Below are 26,352 nucleotides of genomic sequence, written 5' to 3'. Positions count from 1 at the left end.
CCTGGGTGTTAGCTCTCTAACACCACCAGCCTGTCAGTCACTCTAGCACTGTCCTGTGGGTTATGCCAGCCCTGTCTTCACCTTGCAAGTTAAAAAGAAGTGCACACCAGTGTCCAAGTAAAGTGTTCCCCTGTGATATCCAGCCCCTGACATGAGCTACTCAGAAATCCCAAATGCTCTGCTCCCAAAGGAACAGTGTACCCCAGTTTACTAGTTTTACCTTAAATCACTGCTCCTGTGTAACACACAGCACGTATGACCACTTACAATGAAACAAAAGGTTTATTTAAGAAGGAATAGAAGTTCCACTAGAAATGAATAATGATTAAAGCAAGTGGTTGCAGTACAAAACAAAATAATAAAAATGCAAACTAGGGCCTGCAGTCATTATTAGATACAAAAGCTAGCTATTAAAGTAGGTTTTCCCCTCAAAGTTCAGTATGTTATAGATCTGGCTAGTTTCACAGGAACCAGGATCCGATCTTTCAGGAAACTCCTCTGTGAGTGGATGCAGAGTGTCTTTCTCCCCCGGTGTTATACTGAATCAGGTTTTTGTCTTTATTCACAGACGGGACAATCCCTTGTCTGTTATCATGTTCCTTTTTACCTCCAAGAGGTTATTATTCTTTGCAGTTGTCCTTTGATAGTTTTCCATTGACTGTTTTGGGATAGGGCAAGACATTAGAACCTTGCATTACAATCTCCAGCTGACCAAGGGATGGGTGAAAATTCCTTCCCACTTGAATGGGTCATCACCAAGATATATGATTTCGTGGTGACTAACTTTTACCTCAAGACCATAAGACATAGTTTTCAATATAGTTACATTATTCCTTACATGCTACTTGTGCATCTCACAATGATTATAAGTTATAAGCTTTCAGTAGAAACCTTACATGCTACCTTTCATGGATAAATACCATGAAAATGGTTTATTAGGTGTCATAAGTTTGTGAGGTCTGAGACAGGAGTAGCTATTACCAATTGGCCTTAGTGTCATGATCACCTATTAGTGCACAAGTTGTACAAGCATTTATGCTCTCCGGACTTTATCCTGGGAGAATCTTACTTGCTTCTTTTGAGAGTGCTTAGCATTTTACAAGATCAGTCCCTTTATTTTGTGTCAGACTCTGCTTACTTGGTGAAATTTTAATGAATGTATATGTTCATTAAGGAGGAATGGGAGTTTACACCTCTGAACAGTGAGGAAATGAAATATACATCCCATTTTTGTAAAGTGCTTTTATACATTACTGACCAGCAGACCATAGTTTATGTATATTTTAGAGTTACTGTTATTAACTAAATAAACTTACATACCATGGGGCTTTTTTAGTTCAGTTATGCTGAAAAAAGTGGTTGTCTTGTATCATTAGGGGAATTCTTTAATATGTGTTAACTGTTTGTAAAGCAATTATTTCTTTAAATCTCTTGACAGGACTGTGAGGACATGGGATGTTAACAATGACAAAAAGCACAAAGGTGTGTTTAAACCACGGTCATTTCAAGGTAAACGAGTGATTCCTACAACTTGCACATATAGCAGAGATGGTAAACTTATTGCAGCTGGCTGCCAAGATGGCTCCATCCAGATCTGGGACAGGAATATGAATGTAAGTGAAGTATACTTTTTAATTTTAGCAAGATAACTGTTAATACACCTCTACCTCGATATAACACGACCCAATATAACACGAATTCTTATATAATGTGGTAACGCAGTGCTCCAGGGGGGCGGGGCTGCGCACTCCGGTGGAGCAAAGCAAGTTTGATATAACTCGGTTTCACCTATAATGCGGTAAGATTTTTTGGCTCCCAAGGACAGCATTATATTGAGGTAGAGGTATATATGAAATGCTAAATTTTGAAGGAGTTTTAGGATGTTTTATATTTTATACTTAAAATATTTTTTTTCTGAAAGACGAGCATTTGGTAAATGAGGTTTAATATTTCCCCTGCTACCACACCTCTGCAATATCAGTGCCTGCTGCTACCCCACCCAAACAAATAATGGCAGGAAATTGACTAGCTGGCAACCTGATTTTGTCTATTTTTATATATGTAGTGACAATTATAAATAAATAAAATACTATCTGTCTAAAGATAACAAGGTGACTATGAAGAAGCTGTCACTTCCTATAGGCGCTTATGACATTAAAAAATACATGTCGGTGTTCTACTCCAGATGTTGAATAAATAATTCATCCACTTTGGAATGGGTGATACAGGTAATATACAAAGGAGAGTAAAGTCAAAACACACAAAGATGGGAATGCACCTCAAGTAAAAATCTCTTCCTGTATTGTCCAAAATATGAAATTTAACACGGAGGTGATATTACTCCAAAAGACCATTGACTGGAAATCCCAAAATTTCATGGCTATGCTACATCCTCAGATGGATATGGTGAGGAGTTAGATCCTGAGCATGTGGGCAAGACCCACCAGTCAGACACCTGGGAAAGAATTCTCTGTAGTCTGTCTCATCATACTATCCCCTGCATAAAGTTAGCAAGCTCAGTCTTGAAACTGGTTAGATTTTTGTCCCCACTGCTCCCATTGGAAGGCTGTTTCAGAATTTCACTCCTTTGATGGTTAGAAACCTTCATCTAATTTCAAGGCTAAACTTACCGATGGCCAGTTTATATCCATTTGTTCTTGTGTCCACAGTGGCACTTAACTTAAATAACTCCTCTCCCTTCCTGTTATTTATCTCTCTGATATGTTTATAGACACAGTATCTCCCTTCAGCCTGCATTTTGGCTAGGCTAAACAAGCCAAGCTCTTTGAGTCTCCTTTCATAAGACAAGTTTTCCATTCCGTGGATCATCCTAGTAGCCCTTGTCTGCGCCTGTTCCAGTTTGAATTCATCTTTCTTAAACATGGGAAACCAGAACTGCACATAGTATTCCAGGTGAGGTCTCACCAGTGCCTTGTGTAATGGTACTTACACTTCCCTGTCTGTACTTGCATCCTAGGACTGCATTAGCCTTTTTCACGGCTTCATCACATTGGTGTCTCATAGTCATCCTGTGGTCAACTAGTACACCCAGGTCTTTCTCCTGCATTGTCACTTCCAACTGATAAATCCCCATCTTATAGCAAAAATTCTTGTTGTTAATCCTTAAGTGCATGACCTTGCACTATTAAATATCAACCCATTTCTTTTACTCCAGTTTACAAGGTCATCCGGATCTTCTTATATGATATTCTGCCCCTCGTCCATATTGACAATATCCCCCAAGTTTGTGTCAGCTGCAGATTTTATTAGCACACTCCCACTTTTTGTGCCAACATCATTAATAAAAATGTTAAATAAGATTGGTCCCAAGACTGATCCCTGAGGAACTCCACTGTAACCTCCCTCCAGCCTGCCAGTTTAACTTTCAGTATGACATGTGGTATTCTCCCCTTTAACAAAATCTTTATTGACTTTCAGTTACCACATTAATCCCCATCTTCTCCAATATAACTAATAATTTCCCATGTGGAACTGTATCAGATGCCTTACTGAAATCCATGTAGATGAGAGCTATTGCATTTCCTTTGTCTCCAAGTCAGTTATTTGCTCAAAGAAAGAAATCAGGTTGGTCTGGCATGATCTACCTTTTGTAAAAACATGTTGTATTTTATCCCAATTACAATTTACTTCTATTTCCTTAACTACTTTCTCTTTCAAAATTTGTTTCAAGATTTTACATACAATTGAAGTCAAACTAAAAGGCCTCTAATATCCCTGATCACATTTTTTTCACTTCCTTAAAAATAGGAGTTCTATTTGCAATTCTCCAGTCATAATATACAACCCTCGAGTTTACAGATTGATTAACAGTTCTTGCTATTGGACTTGCAATGTCATGTACCAGTTCTTGTAATATTGTTGGTGGAGATTATCCAGTCCCCCGATTTAGTCCCATTAAACAAGTTTGACTTCCATCTCAGATGTGGGTAATTTCTACTTCCATATCCTGGTTCCCATTAGCCATTACTCGTACCTGGCTGTTCGCAAAATATACAGAAAATTCAGCCATTTTGTCAGTTACCAATAACTTTTGTTATGTTCTTTTCTATTATATTTATTTTCAGGTAAATTGTTAAAGCAAATTGAAATCTCTTGCAAATTGAGTGACAATGCACTTGGTACCTTTATTTAATAACCTCCTTCCTAGCTTCTTAAAAACACTGGCCCAGATCATTCCCTCCTGTAGTGAAATCATAGAATCATAGATCATTAGGGTTGGAAGGGACCTCAGGAGATCATCTAGTCCAACCCCCTGCTCAAAGTAGGACCAATCCCCAAATGGCCCCCTCAAAGATTGAACTCACAACCCTGGGTTTAGCAGGCCAGTGCTCAAAAACCACTGAGTTATCCCTCCCTTGCTATCCCTTTCAATGGAAAGGGATTGGATAGGCTTGGGATCTATGACTATTCCCTTGGGTAGATCCTTCCACATTGTCCTCATGGCCCTCCCCAACACCCCATTGAAAAATGTTACAGGGCCTGACCCCAAACCTGACTACCTCTTGGGATTCGCAGGCAGCCAGGAGCATGTGTGCAGAGACATTGGACCTCCTACTCTGAATCTGCCTTCCTCAGCTCACTAACTATTTGGCTCCAAAAGACTGCTGTTTCGCTTTGCTGCTCTAGGGAAAGGCTACATGGAAAAGATCACACAGTTTGGGATTGTATTATCTTCTTGAGTAAACTGTGCAGAACCAGGCCCATCTACTTCTCTCTGATTTCCCCAGTCTCTGTATCTTCCCCTCCCCCCCAATAAATACCAGACATGCAGAGAATCGCCTCTGGGGTTTGGAGATTCGACAAATGGTGCAGCAGAGATGGCAGTAAGGGGATCATCCACACGAGGAGGTACCTCTCACTGCCTGGATATTTGGGGCACACTGGCAATTCAGAATGGTAGAAGAAAATATGCTAGAGACAAGTTTGTAATCCAGAGTGATCTCTTTATACCCCAAAATGCTAATTATTAAGTAATTTTAAATATTATTAATGTAAAATCTAATTATTCATTTGTTTAGTCAGCATTCCCTGTATGGATGCCCACTTTTGGGGTATGAGAGTCCTTGGCATATGGACTCAGAACTTTATAGCTAGCAGAATCTGTTAGTACTTTGTGTGTGCCCTCTATGGGTAGGTTATTCCATAGATGCCAATTACAGTATTTTTTGCTTTTCTTCTGAAGCATCTAATACTGTTGTAGTCCTGGATTGTTACTACTTACTTAAATTTCACAGGAGTGAGCACCCACACAGGAAATACCCAAAGAAGAAAGGCAATTTGTCAGTAATTGGTTCCTGAATACTATTGTCTATATGGATCTATATTCCCTGCATATTATTCTCAGTTCTTCAAGACTATGGATTATTGGTTCAGTGTCAGGAACTATGTTGTCATAAACAGATAGCTAAGGGTTAATGTTCTTTTACCTGTAAAGGATTAACCAGAGGACCAATCAGGAAACAAGACTTTTTCAAATCTGAGTGGAGGGAAGTTTTGGGTGTGAGTTCTTTGTTCTTTGTCTTGGGTCTGACCCTCTCGGCTCTGAGAGTGATTTTTCTATCTCCTGGCTTTCTAATCTTCTGTTTCCAAGTTGTAAGTACAAAAATAGTAAGACAATAGGTTTATATTGTTTTCTTTTGTATTTACATGTGTGTAGTTGCTGGAATGTGTCAGATTGTATTCTTTTTGGATAAAGCTGTTTATTCATTTTTTTTTTCCTTTAAGCAATTGACCCTGTATATTGTCACCTTATACAGAGACTATATTTTATGTCCTTTTTCATTCTTTTTATATAAAGCTTTCTTTTTAAGACTTGTTGGAGTTTTTCTTTAGTGGGGACTCCAGGGAATTGAGTCTGCAGCTCACCAGGGAATTGGTGGGAGGAAGAAGTCAGGGGGAAAATCTGTTTGTGTTAGATTTACTAAGCCTGACTTTGCATACCCTCAGGGTGAGGGGGAAGAGAGATCAGCTCTTTTGGTACTTATGTTTCCAGGACTGGAAGCAGGGAATCTCCTAGGGTCGTCCAGGGAGGGGAGCCTGGGAGGAAGTAACAAGGGAACAAGGGGAGGGGGTTATTTCCCTTTGTTGTAAGACTCAAGGCATCTGAGTCTGGGGGTCCCCCAGGGAAGGTTTTGGGGAGACCACAGTGAGCGAGGCACTGTATAATTCCTAGCTGGTGGCAGCAATTACCAGGTCCAAGCTGATAACTAAGCTTGGAGGTTTTCATGCTAACACCCGTATTTTGGACACTAAGGTCCAGATCTGTGAAAAAATGTTATGACATATGTCAATTAAAAGTACTGTCCATTTTATACTCTTTGGCTCAAGCATATAACCCAACAAACACTAGAAAGCTTTGAGCTCATAAGTTACAGCCACATGCATCCTTAGAGTGTGGATCCTTACAGGTAGTCACCCCAGAGAACCAAAATTATCGGGATATAACTTTCTGTACATCAGATATGTTTTCATGATTGTAAAAGTTTAATAAAGAATTAAATGGAATTACATTGGGAGTAGCTAATATATTCTTGTCTGAATTTGCTGAATAAAACAATAATATGTTGTCTGTGGGAATGTATGTTCAATTTCCAATATTTATATGTGGTGATGGTTAAGTATATGAAGTCGTGGCCATTTAAACTTTTGTGCAAATCCTGCCATGTTGTTACATGACACAGTATTTCTGAGGAATACCATCCAGAAAACACTGTCATAGAGCTGCATTAGCAAATAACTGTGTCATAATCAATAGTAGAAATTATCAGAATAGGGCCCAATTATTTAGAAGCTGAAGTAGTAATAAGCACTAGTAGGAAAAAAAATTTTAGAGCCAAGCTTATGTTGTAAATCCTTGAAAATGTGACAGCTCTACAACAACATATTGGCTTTATTGAACAAAAGGTTATTGGTGATCAATTTTTAACTTAAATAAAGTATCATAGTAATAGTAGCCAGTTCAGCTTCTCCTGTCAAAACTCTTAATTTGGAAAAGGGGAACAAGCAATTTCGGGACTTCACAAAGATTAAGAAAAGTTTGATTGCGTTGGGGAAAGGGAAAGTATGGAGATATAAAGGGAGAAAAAGCTCACTCTGATCATATTTAAAGTACACTCTATTTTTCGTTCGTCATCTATTTTTATTTCTGTTTTTATTTCCACTGTAAACCTAGTAAAACGTCCTCATGGCATGGAGTTTTTAGAACTCACTCTAAGTGTAAACTTCTTATAACAGACTAATAAATTTTTCAGAGACTGGCTTTCATCACCTATGTATGCTGTTGATTTAAACATATACAGTATTGAAATATTAAACATTCTGGTGTAGCTTTAACAATAATGCTCTTGGTGATCTGCTTATTCATGTGGCTTTCTTTATGAACCTTAGTGTGTCTTTATAAAATGACATATTACAATGCTGATAGAGTGCACTTTAAAGTGATTATGAATAATTTAAAGATGTATTCCATATATCTTTATCTCTTTTTCCAACCAGTGACCTCTAGGTAACCAAGGATACTAAACTGGTTGTCAGAGAGAAATTAATCTTATAATCCTTCTTTTGAATTTGGATTTTTTTTTAAAAAAGACTAAGATGATTTCCCTCTTCAGTGTTGTTGAGAGTCATTTGAAAATACACACCTCTCTTTATTAAAACAGTCATTATAATTTTGTTTCAATGACATTTGTATTTGAAGGTGTCTGGGTACCTAACAGAAAAAATACTTGTGTATTCCTAAAACTAGGCATTTTGAAAAAGACAACATGGCCAAATAAAATCAATATCTAAAGCAGCATAAATAACTCACCAATAAATTACCACATCAACAATAGATAAATACAAAATAAAGGAACTCCTGGGGAAAATAGTGTTCTCAAATTTAAATTCTGAGATTTTTTAATTTGGCAAATAATCTCAATTTATACTTTTTCGTTATAGTTATATATATGCTATATAAAGTGTCCTGAAGAGGAACTGGGAAAAGAGTAAGCCTGAATAGTGCACGGGATCTAGGAGGGCATTCCAAGCATGAGAAAAGGCACAGAGGTGTTTGTGAAAGAAGGAAAGCAGGGAAATGTCAAGATATGTCAAACTGACACAAAGCACTGGGTGTAAGCAGTAGGAGTTGAGACAGAAGTAGGTAGGAACAAAGCTATGAAGAACCAAGAGGTGGGGATAAGGAGTTTGAATTTGATGCAGAAATATATAGGAGCAATGCTTTTCTTTTGTTTTCAGAGAGATTTTTTTAGTATGTTCATTCATCAAACCGTCATTTGACTTTGTTGGAGTGCATGCAGTGTTTCATGTATGACTCAGACTTTGCTGTATCACAGTAAAACTATTTCAGAATGGAAATTAAGGTATACAGATGTATCCTGAAAAATACTTACTGCTCTGTAATGACACATCACTGTTGTCTGAAGGGACACGCATTCTTAATAACTGTTTACATTAGACCAATTGGTACCCATTCCCATGCTATTGTTAAGAACTGTGATTTGGCCCTGACAGAGCGGGAAGAAAGACAAAACATGGTAATATGGTTTAAATCAGCTGCCACATTATCAATTCCATTCTAATAGAATAATCAGACCAAAAATGATCCAATGCGGGTCTTGGAGGAGGTGATGAAGAAAGAATGTGGGGGGGAGCTGTCCTGATTCACCCCCCCACTAAAGAATTAAGAGGATTTTCAACACCATTGCTGAAAACTCCAACAACCCTGCCTGCATATCAGGATTGCTACAAATCAAATTGGGGGGTGGGGAGAGAGTTTCTTGCTGTACTGTACTAGACTTCAGGCCCACCCCTTTATCTATAGGCAATATCATCCCATGTATTTGGTCCCATGTTCCCAGGATCTGTGAACACTTTAATCCCTCATAGTGGACCCAAACATAGTTTTAAGAAACAAGATCATTAACCCAAAGCACCCTACTTATTGGGCCTCCGGGTGCCAAGAGGAAGACCCTCTCTTCTCCCACCAACCCCCTACCCCAACAGCAGCTACTCCACAACACTTCAGCAAATTTGATACAGCAAGAATACTACTTTCCCTGCCCACATAAAAGCTTAATGCCCTCTGCATGCCTGGAAACTTGGTCTCAACCTGACACTAGGTGAGAGGAACACTAGCAGTCATAGTATATGAAAGGAGGCTAATAAAGCTCTTCCCTGGGTCAGTAAGAGACAGTCAGCTCCCATGGCACCCTTTGAAGCAGTTAGTCAGCCGCAATGCTAGCAGAAAGCCATCCCTTATGTAAACCCACGCCCGGCAGCCCACTGAGGAAGGTAGTGGAATCCATCTGGTAGGGCTCCATGTCTTTTCCTTGCCATAACATCTAGAGCAGCCCCAGTGGTGGCTGTAGAGCATTACTCTTCTGCTCCAGATATGACCAACAAGTATAACACCTGAGCACAGGAATCATGTTGGTTTATCTCTTGAAGAAGCTATTGTGCTATAGTACTGTTAAACTATTTAATACACTGTAACATCATTAGGGTGAATAAAAGTTACATACAATAAATGTTTACATGACACATTGAAGTTCAGTATTAAGCAGGGTTTTGATTTTATCTGTAGTCTGTGTACAAGTAAACACTGTAGTTAATATAGATTATAAGATATATATTTATAGCTTTCTATGCATTACTCAAAAGAATGTTATTTATAAAGTTTTTGTTCAAAGACTTATTGCAACAAACTGAACACTCCCTCCCTTCTCACATCTCTTCTCTGCCTAATTCTCATTCCGTGTCTCTAGTTACTAGCTAAATCCATCAGATGTTAGTCCAAGACACATGTCACTTTAGAAATTTATTCTTTTCCATATTGCATTATGGTGTTAAGGCCATGAGTTTGGTTTTATGATCAGATTCACTTTTTCACTTTTTACTAGCAACATGATCTTTGAATGTTTGATTCAGTTTTCTCTCTCCTTCTGCTGTTTTTTGATGAAATTCCGAATCTCCCAGCTGTATGTCATGACAGTAAAAATGCTTTGGAGGAACATTTTTTGTCTTCATGAAACAGACATTGGTATCTTGCTTCCCAAGATAATGCTGAAGTTAGCCAAATGTACTCCAGCTCTGTCTTGCTTTTCTCCAAACTCTCCAGCATGATCATGATCAGTTCTAATCACCTGCCTTGGAGAGTTTTTTTCGTAGTCTCGTAAATCTGTATATTTTTCTCAGGTCCATGTGTTGGCTGTACATGGTTTTTCCTTAAGGTTCATGTGCACGTGCACAGACACTACACATTAGGAGAACTATCTGTCAACTTCTCATAACTATTTTGAACCACTGTCAGCTTGTCTGACGACTACAGATTCAAAGGGTAGGAAAGTAACTTCACTCATCTATCTAATAGAGTGAAAATAATAGTATTAAATATTTAACCACATAATGACACATTAAAACAGTGCAAATTTGGGTACTCTGAGGGTGGAACAAGAGAAGTGAATGGCAAGTATGGGAGGAAGAGGAGGAAATGAGAGAAGAGATGTGGTTTAGATAAAATTGTGAAGGACCCGCGCAACCTTATTCATTTGCAGATCAAAGCTGCCAAAATGTTAGATCTACCTGAAATATTAGTAGACTTAAAAGTATTGAATCATTCTAAATATATTTTTAATCCTGGAATGGAGAACTGTGTCTTTTGGTCAGTTAACTTCTACGTGTCCCAGTTTTCACCGTTTGGAAATTGGGAATAATACTTGCTTCAAGATACGTTATGAGGCTAAAGTCACATTTGAGATCCTTGAGGGGGTAGGTAAAAAAATAGCGTGTTTTGTTAATTGAGTAACATTTCTGAAAGCTACCTTGTGGCATTTTACTAAATCGACCAGTCCCTGGAAACTATTGAGATGCTCTTCCTTGAGTATGTGGAGTGACTTTTCTGTATAATAGATTCTGTATCTGAATCCTGTTTCTCAGTCTCAGGGACAGTCTTGGCTCATTTTGTAAGTTTGTGAGGTATATCACTATCATTTAAACCATTGTAAACAAAATAGTAAATGATTAATTTACAGCAGATAGATAGTAGTAGAAGTGCTGTCTTTTGTATACAGGAAAATATTAACCAAAAATGTAAAACATTTTGCAAGTCTCAGCACAATTTTTTATTTGCTCTTAAGCTGATTGATTTTTTTAATCTAATAGTTTCATAGGAAGACTTACTCTAAGTGATATGGTCAGCTCCTCATATTTTTTAGCTGTTTTTTCAGATATTTCTTAAACGATGGCCAGGATATTAGTCTGCTACTGCTTGTCCTTGTATTAAGTTTATATTCATTTTTAAAGCCTGTTTTGATGTTAAAATGTGGTAATATTTTATTTTAATGAGTGTCAAAGACCCCGGCCTCTGTTATATACTTACATTACAGAACTTAAAATACAATAATAATGAAGCCCCGTGCTATCCAAATAGACTGCTCACAGTAAAATCACCAAAGTTGACAAAACGATAACTCCTATAACCATTTGCCGAACAACCCTCTAACCACACTACCCTCAAAAACCTGATGGTAAAAGAAAAAGAGATGGGCCTTGTAGTGTGCCCTAAAGATTAACAGATCTGAGCTCTACACCTAGTAATTTACCAGTACTCGTCTTAAAAGTAGTTTCCAAATATTTGTATGATTTATAGAACTAAGATAAATATATTTCTGTATTTAGCAATTGTTTGCTTTTAAAGGCTTTTTGTAAGCATTAGGTTTGAATTGTAAAATGTGATAGCAGGAAAAAATAGTTGTAACAGGGACTGTATTTTCAGATCTGAAAAGTTTTACAAATAATGGAGCCATTTTGAAGATATACTACACAACCAACAACATGGCTCTAGATTAGATAATATGCACAGACTATAAGACTGATTTTTTTTTGGCCTGAGAGGGGTGACCTTTCTGCTTTAGACTGGGAATCTAAGCCCAGAACTTACTTGGAAAGTATTTTGTAAACTTTATTTTGCTGTCCTTATTAATGGACTTTACAGCTGATGTTGCCAGACAATGCAATGAAAGCAAATAGGACAATTTGAGACTTGCTGTTAATATTTTCTCCTTTAAATGAGAAGTCCTCTGCTGGAATGTGTGTATGTATATGTATTTGTTAAAAGACTGATTTTTTTTTTTTTGCAGTTGTAGTCTGCTCTTTCCATTTGTGAAGACCTAGCTCTCAGGGCTAAATAAATATTTGCGCCAAAATGTAGCCTCTTAAAAAGAAGGTTTTATTTGTTTGCCCACATCCACTCAAATGCAGTATTCGGTACCAGAACATCATGCAGACTTGTGCAATATTATACGTTTTCATTTGTGGTAATTTAAAGCTTTCCAATATTGCTAGCTTGGTGTATTCTCTTTATGCCACGTAGACTGTACTCAGCACTTTAGCTATATGATACGTTTGTATGTGTCTTTTTTTTCCCTTCTTTATGTAGAAATGGGCTTTTCTTAACATCATTATGTCTTAAAAATATGTTTTTTTCAGTAAAACAAACCAGTTTACTGATAGCTAAGGTTCTAAATCCTGGGTTCGGGGACAGAAAGGCCCACTGCTGCTCCTACATGTCATACGAGGTGACTAAAAGGGGGCTGCCTGGAGACTGATGGGCTCCACCAGGTTAGAAATTTGCCCAAGACATACCATATGATGAGCAAGTCAATCATGTCCATACCAGATTGGTCGCAGTCTGGATTAATAATGACTGCGGCAGCCGTCTCCCACCAGGGTGGATGCGACAAGTATACTACTGGTATAACCCCAACAAAGAGGATCCGTGGAAGAGATAACATCACCATAGCCACATGGAATGTAAGGATGTTGAGACAAATAGGGAGGTTGAAAAAACACGTATAAAATGGAACAATACTCCTGTCACCTCCTAGGATTCTTAGAAGTCAGATGGAAGAACTTTGGAGAGACACTAACGGAAGAAGGCCAAGTACTCTATTACTGTGGAGAGGACAAACATGTCAACAGCATAGGATTTCTTGTGCATAAAGATATCAAGAATTCAGTATTAGGATGCCATCCAATATCAGCAGGCTTACTTCCATCCATCTAAGGGCAGTACCGTTCAGTATCACAGTGGTACAAGTCTATGCCTCTATAACAGACTATGACGATGAGCAAATTGAAGATTTTTACAATCAGCTCCAAGACATCATCAATACGGTACACAAGAAAGATATCCTGATTGTACAGGGAGATTGGAATGCTAAAGTGGGTACTGACGCACAGGCAGATTGGCGAGATTATTGTAGCAGTAACCGATGAGAGAGGACTGAGACTTTTGGAGTTTGCCAGCTATAACGATCTGGTTCTTGCAAACACATTAGGAGCACATAAAGCATCCAGATGATCAACGTGGCATGCACTTGCTGGTTTGCATCACAGTCAGATTGACTACATCATGGTGCAAAATTTTGTTCTGGATTTAGTAGAGCTAAAACAAGGAGCTTCACTGGTGCGGATATTGGAAGTGATCATGACCTTGTCATGGTAAACTTTTGGCTGCAGCTAAGGAAAATCATCAGGCCAAAGTTCAGCAGAATCAAGCTTGACTTAGAAAGACTTAGAGACTGAAGCATTGCAGAATCATTCCAAGCAACGATCGGCAGAAAATTTGCTCTGCTGCTTTGCTCTAGAGGAAGACCTAGAAACAATGACCAACAATTTCAATGCTGTAATGAATGAGGCAGCAATGGACATTCTTGGGAAACACCATAAGAAGACAAAACCTTGGGTCAGAAATGAAATACTACACGTGTGTGACAGAGAAATAGAGAGACAAGAACAGCACTGAGGGAGCTGATAAATAGAAAGCGATTGGCAGAAAGATCAAGAAAGGAATGAAGGTGGCCAAGGAGACATGGATCAAAAAACAATGCTCTAAAATTGAAGAGTGTATCAATAATAAAACTAGCAAATGAGCCTTCCAGATTGTAAAAGATCTGACAAAGGAAAGATGGACCAAAGCTAACACAATTCAAGGCAAAGAAGGGAACAGTCTTACAGAAGAAAAGGACATCATCAGTAGGTGGACAAATTATTGCTATGATCTATACAACCACTAGAAAAATGGAGATCTTAGTGTCCTTCAACAAAGGAGGATGACTTTCCAATACTGCATGAAGAAGTGAAGACAGCTGTGAAATCACTCAAGAACAGAAAGGCTACAGGTATTGACAACATTGCAGCCAAACAGATAAAATTCAGAGGAGAAATAGTAATAGATGTACTCACCAAGATCTGCAACAAGATCTGGCAGTCTGGTGAATGGCTCTCCACGTGAACACAGTCACTAATCATCACTCTGCCAAAGAAAACAACTTGCAATTGTGTCAGAATTTCCAGACCATAAGCTTAATTAGCCATCCCAGCAAAGTGATGTTGAAAGTCATATTGAACAGATTGAAGTCACAAGCAGAGAATATCATCGCTGAAGAACAGACTGGCTTTCATGCTGGAAGAAGTACCACAGAACGTATTTTCAATCTTCATGTTCTATGTGAGAAGTACTTACAACACCAGGAGGACATCTACCACATCTCTGTTGACCTAAAGAAGGTGTTTGACAGAGTATGGCATGAAGCTGTCTGGGCAACCATGAAGAAGTACAATGTTGGCCGTAAGCTTATTCTTACCATTAAACAACTGTATGCCAAGTCCAGCAGTGCAGTTCTCGTCAATGGCACAATAGGAGAGTGTTTTCATACCAGTGTTGGAGTCCAGCAAGGCTGCCTTCTTTTGCCCACACGGTTCAACATCTACTTGGAGTGCATAATGACTGATGCCCTAAAAGATCACACATGCACAGTCAGCACTGGAGGGCGAACAATTTCAAATCTTCAGTTTGCTGATGACATTTGTGGCCTGGCACGTAGCAAAGATGAACTTGCCAGCCTTCTGAAACAATTGGCTGAAACCTCCGCAAAATACGTCGTGGAAATCAGTGCAAAGAAAACCAAGCTGATGACAAACAGATGTGACAGGATCAGCTCACATATCACTGTCAGTGGACAAGACCTGGAGACAGTGAAACAGTTCAAGTGTTTGGGGGCAGTCATTACTGATGAAGGATCAAAGGCAGAAATTCTGGCAAGAACTGTGCAAACAACAGCAACAGTAGCAAAGCTAAAATCAATTTCAAGGAACAAGTACATCTCCTTGGAATCCAAACTGAAACTGCTGCATGCACTGGTCATCTCCATTTTTCTGTATGTAAGCGAGACATGGATCCTTACAGCAGAACTTGAATGGAAAATACAGGTAGTAGAAATGAGATACTTCCATAAAATCCTGGGCATCTCCTACTTCGACCACATCACTAATGAAGAGGTCCACAACATCATCATCCAACATGCTGGGTTATATGAAGACCTCCTGACGACCATGAAGAAGCGCAAGGTGAAGACTAAAATGAAGTGGTACAGCCATGTAACAAGATCATCTGCCCTTTCCAAGTTCACCCTCCAAGGACTGTACAGGAGAAGAGAGGAAGAGGTAGACAGAAGAAGAGATGAATTGACAACATAAAAGAGTCGACAGGAATGGACTTCGCAGAGACTCAAGCACTGACACACAATCATCAGGGATGGAGACAATTGGTTGATTGCTCATCCGTGATGCTTCCCAACGGGCAATGCACTTACAGTAGTGATGATGATGAAGTTTCTAAAACAACAGGTCAATATGCAGAATATAGATATAGATCAGTAGAAATAGTGCAGCATCTCGCCCTAAGAGCATGCCTACATGGGGATGTTAATTTGAATTATTTATTTGTTCTCAGTGCACCATGGAAAAAGGGGTAAACGTTGAGGTGGCAAAATTTGCAGTTGATAAAAAAAATTACTCAAGATAGTTAAGTCCCAAGCAGACTGTGAAGAACTACAAAAGGATCTCTCAAAACTGGATGACTGGGCAACAAAATGGCAGATGAAATTCAGTGTTGATAAACGCAAAATAATGCACATTGGAAAACATAATCCCAACTATACATATAAAATGATGGGGTCTAAATTAGCTGTTAACACTCAAGAAAGAGATCTTGGAGTTATTGTGATAGTTCTCTGAAAACATCCATTCAATGTGCAGCGGCAGTCAAAAAAGTAATCAAAATGTTGGGAATCATTAAGAAAGGGATAGCTAAAGAGACAGAAAATATCATGTTGCCTCTATATAAATCTATGGTCCGCCCACATCTTGAATACTGCATGCGGATGTGGTCGCCACATCTAAAAAAAGATATATTGGAATTGGAAAAGGTTCAGAAAAGGGCAACAAAAATGATTAGGGGTATGGAGCCGCTGCCGTATGTGGAGAGATTAATAAGACTGAGACTTTTCAGCTTGGAAAAGAGATGGCTAAGGGGGAATATGATAGAGGCCTATAAAGTCATGACTGGTGTGGAGAAAGTAAATAAGGAAGTATTATTTACTTCTTCTCATAACACAAGAACTAGTGTTCACCAAGTGAAATTAATAGGCAGCAGGTTTACAACAAGCAAAAGGAAGTATTTTTTCACACAACTCACAGTCAACCTGTCCAACTCCTTGCCAGAGGATGTTGTGAAGGCCAAGACTATAAAGCGTTCAAAAAAGAGCTAGATAAATTCATGGAGGATAGGTCCATCAATGGCTTTTAGCCAGCATGGGCAGGGATGGTGTCCCTAGCCTCTATTTGCCGGAAGCTGGATATGGGCAAGAGGGGTTGGATCACTTGATAATTACCTGTTCTGTTCATTCCCTCTGAGACACTTGACACTGGCCACTGTCAGAAGACAGAATACTGGGCTACATGGACCTTTAGTCTGACCCAATATGACCGTTCTTATGTTCTGAATATCACTGTTGCAAATAAACAACATGCTTCCATTTTGGCCCAAGCAAATAATAAACTAATGGATCCGTAGAGAATTTTGAAGACGGCAGTCTCGCTACATCTGGAAGTTTCTTGTGTAAAATATAACATAAGACACCCAAATATACCAGGGGTAGTTAATAGGCAGGACCATGGGCCAAATTCGGACCACCAGGCACTTCTGAATGGATCGCAAAATCTTTTTATTTATTTATTATTGTTTTTGCGGTGTGAAAAATGTTTCTCTGGAGTCTAGACCTTGATTATATCTTGACCAAGAAATTTGGAATTTGACAAAAAATAATTGACTGCTCCTGAAATATACTGTATTTCTCTTTCAGACTCTAGGTAAGTTTTCCATAACCATGCTATCCTATACTTTAATTCCACAGGTGTATGTGCCAGACCTTTGCTCTAGAAACTGGAAATCATGCACTAGCTTGCCAGGAGCTAATATTAACACATTCATTTATTATTCTTTTTTTGTATATGTCTGGTTCAGCCAGTACATCATAATCTGTACCCTTAAACTAACAGCATATGATTGTCAGATTTTTTCCCCCTTTTGTTACAATAAAATATGCACTGCTATATTTCTAAGTGCATTTCTCATTTATATAATAAACAATTTATAATAGGGGACTATCTGACTGTTTGCACTAGCTAGTATAGTGATGAGAGGCAGTTCTAAATCTCAGTCTTTTACCCCTGATGGAAATACCAAAAGGATCCTTCTTTGAATTGGTGTATAGTCAAAGAAAGAAAGCTTATGTCATAATGAAATATGTTCTTTCTTTGGTTTACTATTAAGAGAGAGAATATATACTACAGAAATTGCTGAGAAACTACATAGTACTGATAGAAAACAGTTTTTTGAAATATTGGAAATGCTATAGTTAGATAAGTAGAGCGATTAATATGATGGCATTTAAATATAGCACGTCAGATATTGAGACCCTTACTCAGGCAAATCCCCATTCACTTTAAGGATTTGGCCTATTAACAACAACAACATTAAATTTGAATTATTTTTTTTCATAGCTTAAAAAATAATATAAAGAATGACCATTATGTGTGAGTCAGAAAATGAAAAAGTTCCAAATTTTGTTCTAACAAGATGATAGGTCACAGAGGTGAACTGAGTTTCCAAAGTGAAGATTTCTGGATACCGTAATATATACACCACTGACACTAGCTAAGCACATTATTGGTTTAGAGCCAGGTAGGATCTGTAACGTAGGAAAAGAATTTTTTACTTCGTCTGTGTAATGGGAAGTTTGCATGGGGCATGAGTGTTTTTACTGTAGTTTTGTAGTATGTTGCTCTTTCTTGAGACAAGTGAGAAGGACAGCAGATTGGTACTCAGTTTCACACAAACAAGGATAAACGTAACTTTGTGCAGCTCCTAATCTTGATGTTTATATTATTACAAAGAATCCTAGAATTCATATCTCTTGCCATACTCAGGATAATAATTTTGCCGACACTGATGTGGATTGGTGAAAGTCCCAAAAAAAGTGTTATATAAATTATTTTAGACTTTTGAGAGGCTAGACATAGAATGAATAAATGTAAAACTGTTGAGGAAAAAAGGAAACCAAAAATATTTCCAAAAGAAGCTGATTTTGAACTAGCATCTATTACAAACAGGGTTGTTGTTGGGGTTTTTTTGTTTGCTTTTTGGACCCCATAGATGTTTGTTTTCTTGCATGATTGAGAAGTGTCACCCTTCTGGAAGTTGATTTTTAAATACCATATAACATGTATCCAGTTTTCGTGTCTCTCCCAGCCTCCCATTTGGGTCCAACTATAGTGGGTTCTTGCTTCTGTTTCCTAATCAAGTTTTAGACAACTTTATGCTATGTTTTATAGGTGGAAGAACAAGGTAAATGAGATGAATAAACAGTAGGGTAAAATAGAGCAGGCTGAATTTTTTGTACAGAAAATTTTCCACTTAAAAAATGGCTTTGGCACAAATGAAATTTTTCAATTATAAATGTTTTTGATCAAATATTTCAATTTTTTCAGTGGGGAAATTTTGAAACAAATAATTGTTTCCTTTTTAAAACTGATTTTTTTTTGAAATGGTGAATTTAACTTTGTCCTTGTTCTCCATCTTTTTTTCTTTTTTGCCATTGCTTTCTAATTTGGTTTGGTTTCCTTTTTCCACTGTAACTTGTCAAAATTTCCTCAACTTTGTATAAGTTGTGGTATCAAAAGGAAAAATGTAACATAACTTGCCATACTGAGATCTAATGTTGGGGGGCAGTTTATCCCAAATCTACCAATTGTAGGGTACTTACATCTTCCCAGAGACATTTGGTACTGCCTACTTTAAGAAGCAGGAAACTGAACTAGATGGACTTCAGCTCTGATGCAGTTCCTTTGTTTCTGTGTAAATTTTTCAAAAATGAAGTTTTGAAAAGTTGGAGTTGCAAAAGGAAACAAAGGAGGTGCTTATGGAAAAGTTATAATATAAGATTGGACATTCAAAATACAGTGGATCAATTTTTGTTGAATTAACTTTATTACCATCAGTGGGGTTTACAGCAGGGATGAATCTGGCCCGATGTTTTAGATCTATAATTGCAATAACTGTAGTTATTAGAAGATACTGTTTTATATACTGATAATATCAAGCAGTTTTTGTCTTCAAAACTATTTACAGACATCAGTTTATTAAAACTTGCAACACCCCTATAGCTAGGTAGGCAGATATTACTATTCCCATTTACAGATGCTGAGACATGGCCAGAAAAGTTATCTGACTTATCTGTGATCACAGCTGTGGAGACATTATCACTGTTGGGATTTTAATTTAGGAGTTTCAAGCTTTTAAATCTATGCTTAGACCAGACAATGACACCTCTCACAAGCAGTTAGAGGTCTGTCAGAGAAAGCCAGCACAGACCTACTAAATGAAATTTATATATTCTAAAAAATCTCTCTAATTTGGTAATCTTTATTGAGTGAGTTTCTGTGGATTCTAGTTAGAACGCTCATAATTAAAATAGCTATTTTTCAGATAATCATACATTAGCTTATTAAGCAAAATAAAATAATTCTTTTTCATGATGTCCCTATTACATAAAGCTTATTTTCAGCAGATGTTGATACTAAACAGTTAGCAGAGAGGGTGGTGAAATAGGTGGAGCATTTTCCAGCTGTGTTTTATTTAATGTGTATGACTGTTGTGATACAACGCAGACTGAAACCAGATATATCCATGGAACAGCTGCCTTCCTTGAACCACGTTAATTTTCTCATGAGATAGAGAACTCAGTTTGGTGTTGATTATGAATATTTACATTTCACACATTTTATATGTGTAAGTGTGTGTGTATGTGTAGATAATGAATGTATATGTATATAATAATACAGATTTATATCTAGATATTAGTTTATTTAATCAGATCCTGATTTCTCTCAATCTTTCTAATCTATAGTTATCTAAAGAGTAGGAAAGTTCACATCATATAATTTTTCATTCTGGCTAAGTTATGCAACATGTAGTTTTAAAATTAAGAAATTTTCTTGTAATGTATTTGATTGCCATTTCACTTTTATCATGTATGTCTGTCTGAACTTGTAAAAAGCAACAAAGAGTCCTGTGGCACCTTATAGACTGACACGGGTCGACAACCTTTCAGAAGTGGTGTGCCGAGTCTTCATTTATTCACTCTGATTTAAGGGTTCGCATGCTAGTAATGCATTTTAACGTTTTTAGAAGGCCTCTTTCTGTAAGTCTATAATATATAACTAAACTATTGTTGTATGTAAAGTAAATAAGGTTTTAAAAATGTTTAAGAAGCTTCATTTAAAATTAAATTAAAATGCAGAGCCCCCTGGAGTGGTGGCTAGGACCCAGGCAGTGTGAGTGCCACTGAAAATCAGCTCGTGTGCTGCCTTTCTGGAAATTTAAGTACACTGTGTCCACTGGATCCCCCTTGTCCACATATTTGTTGACCCCTTCAGAGAACTGTAATAGATTATTAAGACACAATTTCCCTTAACAGAAACCATGCTGACTTTTGTCCAACAATTTATGTTCTTCTATGTGTCTGACAATTTTATTCTTTACTATTGTTTCAGCTAATTTGCCCAGTACCGATGTTAGACTTATTGGTCTGTAATTGCCAGGATCACCTCTAGAGCCCTTTTTAAATATTGGCGTTACATTAGCTATCTTCCAGTCTTTGGGTACAGAGGCCAATTTAAAGGACAGGGTACAAAACCTAGTTAATAGTTCAGCAACTTCATATTTGAGTTCTTTCAGAACTCTTGGGTGAATGCCATCCAGTCCCAGTGACTTATTAATGTCAGGTTTCTCAATTAATTCCAAAACCTCCTCTAGTGACACTTCAATCTGTGACAGTTCCTCAAATTTGTCACCTACAAAAGCAGGCTCAGGTTTAGGAATCTCCCTGACATCCTTAGCCATGAAGACTGAAGCAAAGAATCCATTTAGTCTCCCCGGCACCGGGCCCCGACGCAAGGCCTTTGACGTCTGCCACTCCGGCCAAGCAGACTCGAATGGAGCGCCCGGCACCAACTACTGCCGCGGCACCGATGTCAGGGATTCCGTCGACTCCGGGCCTGGGGGGTCCGTTGAGTCCGGTCCCTCACAGCTCCCCCATAAGATCCGGGGTTGAGCTAATGGTCCCCTCGATGCCTGAAACATTTGCTTCGGCTCGGGACCTGATCGCATTGACTGAGTCTACGCTGCCTCAACCCCCGGTACCTCCGGTGCGGGTTCTACAATCAAAAGGCAAGCCTCTGGCCATGCGAGCACCATCTCCAGATTCACTGAGACGGCACCGATCCCCATCACAGTCCCGGCACCGTGGGCGGTCTCAATCAAGGCGCCGCTCGCAGTCCCAGCACCGCTGTCCGCGGCGGTACCGGTCGTACTCATGGCGCCGGTCCTCTTCACGATGGTCCTGATACTCCCGGCACCGCTCTGGCTCGAGCCACCGCTACCGGCGCCGAGATTCGAGAAGCCGTTCCCATCGTCGGCGTTCTACATCCCAGTCAACCTCCCGGCACCGCGCTGGTGGCAGGTCCCGATCTCGATCCCAGCACCGATATGACTCCCGGCACCGGTCCCCGGCACCGAGGAGGTCTCCGCCGTCTAGAGCGAGGGACCCATATCAGTCCCGTTCGGCTCCGCCCTGGCCGTACCGACAGCCGTCTGTCTCCTCCCAAACAGACAGTGCATACACCATGGACACTGACAGGCCTGCTGCTCTCTTCCATGATCCTCCCCCTCAGGAACATGGACTGCAGCAGTGGGGCTTCTGGACTCTCTGGGCGTATCATCAAGCCCAAGGGCCTCAGCAGGTTCCCCCGCGTTCAACGACATCTGAACACAGGGCTCCGGAGGCCACATTGTCTCGTCCTCCCCCTTCCCCTGCAGAGGAGGGGTTGTCTCACCATCAGGACCCTGATCTCCCTCCAGGGTCAGAGGCAGTGCTTCAGGCGGAGCCTCCTGCAGATCCTCTCCTGCCGGATGTCTCCTCCTCATGCTCCCCGGATGAGGCAGTGGCTGGAACAACATCCACCAGCCCTCCTCCTCTCGCATCAGGACCTCCTCAGGCGCGTGGTGCAGAACATGAACTTACAGGCTGAGGAGGTCTCAGGAATTGAGGATCCGGTGGTGAGCATATTATCTGCAGATGCACCCACTCGAGTCGCCCTTCCCTTTATCTGGACCATTCAGGCCAATGCCACTACCATCTGGCAGTCACCGGCATCCGTTCCCCCCGTGGCACCCGGCTTGGAACGCAAATACATGGTGCCCTCGAAAGGTTACGAATATCTCTATGTTCACTTGCCCCCGTGCTCCCTCGTCGTACAATCTGTGAACGAGAGGGAGCGCCACGGCCAACAGGCCCCAGCACCAAAGTCTAAGGAAGCGAGGCGCATGGACCTGCTCGGCCGAAAGGTCTGTTCTGCGGGCGCCCTCCAGCTTCGGGTGTCCACTCACCAAGCTCTTCTTAGTCACTACACTTACAACACCTGGGCGGCAGTGGACAAATTCAAGGAGTTGCTTCTGCAAGATGCACGTCAGGAATTTGCTGTGATCCTTGAAGAGAGCAAGAAAGTAGCGAGAACTTCCCTGCAAGCATCTCTGGACACCGCAGATTCGGCCGCCAGGACTCTAGCTTCTGGCGTTACCATGCTCCGCATTTCCTGGCTACAGGTCTCTGGCCTCCCTCTGGAGCTCCAGTATACCATCCAGGATCTCCCGTTTGAAGGCCAGGGCCTGTTCTCGGACAAGACTGACCCCAGGCTACAAAGCCTTAAAGACAATAGGGTCATTATGCGCTCCCTGGGGATGCACACACCCATCACCCAGCGCAGACCCTTCCAGCCTCAACAACAACGCCAACCCTACCCCCAACCCCACCAGAGGCAAGACTTCGCCAGATGACAAAGTAGGAATGGCCGGCGTAGACAATCGGGCAACCAAGGAGGGCAAAACCAGAGCTCCTCCAAGGCTCCCTCCGGCCTGAAACCTTCATTTTGAAGGTGCGCCTGAGGGCACTGCACCAGTTTCCCTCACGGATCCGTCCCCTCCCTTTTCCAACCGTCTTTCATTTTTCCTCCCGACGTGGTCCCCACTAACATCTGACCGATGGGTCTTACGCACATTGCAAGTTGGATACCATCTGCAATTTGTTTCGCACCCTCCCTCCCGCCCCCCTCATCCCTCTTCAGGGACCCCTCTCATGATCAACTCCTCCTTCAGGAGATGCGAACACTCCTCGACAAAGGAGCCATAGAGGAGGTTCCAGAGACCGAGCGGGGCAAGGGGTTTTATTCCCGTTACTTTCTGATCCCCAAAGCCAAGGGAGGCCTCAGGCCTATCCTCGACCTGCGGGAACTCAACAGATACCTGGTGAAGTTGAAGTTCCGTATGGTATCCTTGGGGACCATTATCCCATCCTTGGATCCTGGAGACTGGTACGTCACCCTCGACATGCAAGATGCATACTTTCATATAGGCATCTTCCCGCCACACAGACGGTTCCGTCGGTTCGTGGTCAACCGCTGCCACTATCAATTCGCGGTCCTCCCATTCGGCCTCTCCACGGCCCCAAGGGTGTTCACCAAATGTATGGCTGTAGTCGTCGCCCACCTTCGTCGCAGTCGCATACATGTATTTCCATACCTCGACGACTGGCTGATACAGGGATCATCAGAGGCACAAGATGACTGCAGGCAGCACCCTTGACCTCCATACGCACGTGCCTGACTCTATTGGGCCACATGGCCTCCTGCACGTTTGTCACGGGGTATGTGCGGCTTTGCATGAGGCCCCTCCAGTCCTGGCTCATCAGTCAGTACCATCCGGCCAGGCACCTTCTGGACACGATTGTTACCGTTCCCCAGGACATATTAGGTTCCCTGCAGTGGTGGCTGGATCAGTCCGTGGTGTGCGCGGGGCTACCGTTCCATCCGCCCCAGCCCTCGGTGTCCCTGACAACGGATGCCTCAGATCTAGGCTGGGGGGCCAATCTCGGAACCCTGCGGACCCAAGGCCGGTGGTCACCTCACGAGCTGGCCCTCCACATCAACGTACGGGAATTGAGGGCAGTCCACCTTGCTTGCCAAATGTTCTGTCATCAACTTCAGGGTCGCTGTGTCTCGGTATTCACCGACAACACAACGACCATGTATTATATCAACAAGCAGGGCGGCACGAGGTCTTCTTCCCTGTGTCAGGAGACCGTGGGGCTCTGGGACTTCTGCATAGCCCACTCCATTCACCTCATCGCATCCTTCCTTCCCGGGGTTTGGAACACGCTGGCGGATCATCTGAGCAGATCCTTCCTTTCCCATGAGTGGTCCCTTCGCCCGGACGTCGCCCTTTCGCTCTTCCAGAGGTGGGGATGTCCCCGGATGGACCTCTTCACATCCCGAGGGAACAGGAAGTGCCAGATGTTCTGCTTCTTTCAAGGCCGGGACCCCGGTTCGGTAGCAGACGCCTTCCTTATTCCGTGGACGACGCATCTGTTCTACGCATTCCCTCCGTTCCCGCTTGTCCACAAGGTCCTTCTGAAGGTGCGCAGGGACAGGGCCCACTTGATCATGATAGCTCCAGCGTGGCCCAGGCAACACTGGTACTCCATGTTACTGGACCTGTCTCTGGTTGACCCTGTCCCCCTGCCTCTTCACCTGGACCTGATCACCCAGGACCACGGCAGGCTCCGTCACCCGGACCTTCAATCACTGCACCTCACGGCGTGGCTCCTGAGTGGCTGACCCAGTCTGAACTCCGTTGCTCTACCCCAGTGTAGCAGGTGCTCCTGGGCAGCAGGAAACCTTCTACTAGAGCGACGTATTCGGCCAAATGGAAGCGCTTCACCTGCTGGTGCGCGGAACGGAGTTTCCTTCCCACTGAGGTCTCCATTACTAATATCTTAGACTACATCTGGTCCCTCAAGCAACAGGGCCTGGCGATATCATCTCTCCGGGTTCACCTGGCGGCCATCTCCAGCTTTCACTCAGGGGGGGATGGCCGCTCGGTGTTCTCTCACCCTATGGTGACTAGATTCCTTAAAGGCTTGGAGCGTCTCTACCCCCAGGTTCGATGCCCTACCCCTACGTGGGACCTTAACCTGGTTCTGACCCGGCTCATGTCCCCTCCATTTGAGCCATTAGCGACTTGCTCCCTGCTCTGTCTCTCCTGGAAGACTGCCTTCCTGGTGGCCATCACCTCAGCCAGACGGGTGTCGGAGCTCCAGGCCCTCATGGTAGATCCCCCGTATACTGTGTTCCACAGGGACAAGGTGTGGCTGAGACCACACCCAGCCCTTCTCCCCAAGGTGGTCTCGGCCTTTCACGTCAACCAGGAGATCTTTCTCCCTGTCTTTTTCCCGAAACCCCACTCATCCTGCAGGGAGCAGCAGCTTCACTCATTGGACGTCCGTCGGGTGCTCGCCTTTATATAGAGAGAACCAAACCGTTCCGCAAATCCCCCCAACTCTTTGTGGCGGTAGCGGAACGTGTCAAAGGGTTACCCGTTTCCTCTCAAAGAATCTCCTCGTGGGTAACGTCCTGTATCCGAGCCTGTTATGACTTGGCTCATACCCCTCCGGGCCACGTGACTGCGCACTCTACCAGGGTTCAAGCCTCATCGACAGCTTTCCTTGCCCACGTGCCCATCCAGGAGATCTGTAGGGCAGCGACCTGGTCCTCCGTTCATACGTTCGCTTCCCATTATGCCCTGGTCCAGCAGTCCAGAGATGACGCGGCCTTTGGCTCCGCAGTGCTCCACGCCGCGAATTCTCACTCCGACCCCACCGCCTAGGTAAGGCTTGGGATTCACCTAACTGGAATGGATATGAGCAATCACTCGAAGAAGAAAAGACAGTTACTCACCTTTGTAACTGTTGTTCTTCGAGATGTGTTGCTCATATCCATTCCATACCCGCCCTCCTTCCCCACTGTCGGAGTAGCCGG

The 26,352-nt window shown here is 41.7% G+C and overlaps 1 protein-coding gene across 2 annotated transcripts in view; it reads left to right on the top strand.

Moving 5' to 3' along the window:
* The window catches only part of WDR70 (WD repeat domain 70), a 258,843-nt gene that overhangs the window by 172,518 nt on the left and 59,973 nt on the right, over positions 1–26,352 (top strand). For both annotated transcript variants that reach the window (XM_030567828.1, XM_030567829.1), the window contains exon 10: positions 1,439–1,613. In XM_030567828.1, the coding sequence (XP_030423688.1) occupies positions 1,439–1,613 (175 nt within the window). The remainder of the gene's footprint in view (positions 1–1,438; positions 1,614–26,352) is intronic.

This window comes from Gopherus evgoodei, chromosome 6 (assembly GCF_007399415.2).
Source record: "Gopherus evgoodei ecotype Sinaloan lineage chromosome 6, rGopEvg1_v1.p, whole genome shotgun sequence".
In the NCBI taxonomy this organism is placed as follows: domain Eukaryota; kingdom Metazoa; phylum Chordata; order Testudines; family Testudinidae; genus Gopherus; species Gopherus evgoodei.
The sequence above is the reverse complement of the archived record's forward strand: the minus strand, read 5'-3'. Positions and strand labels throughout refer to the sequence as shown.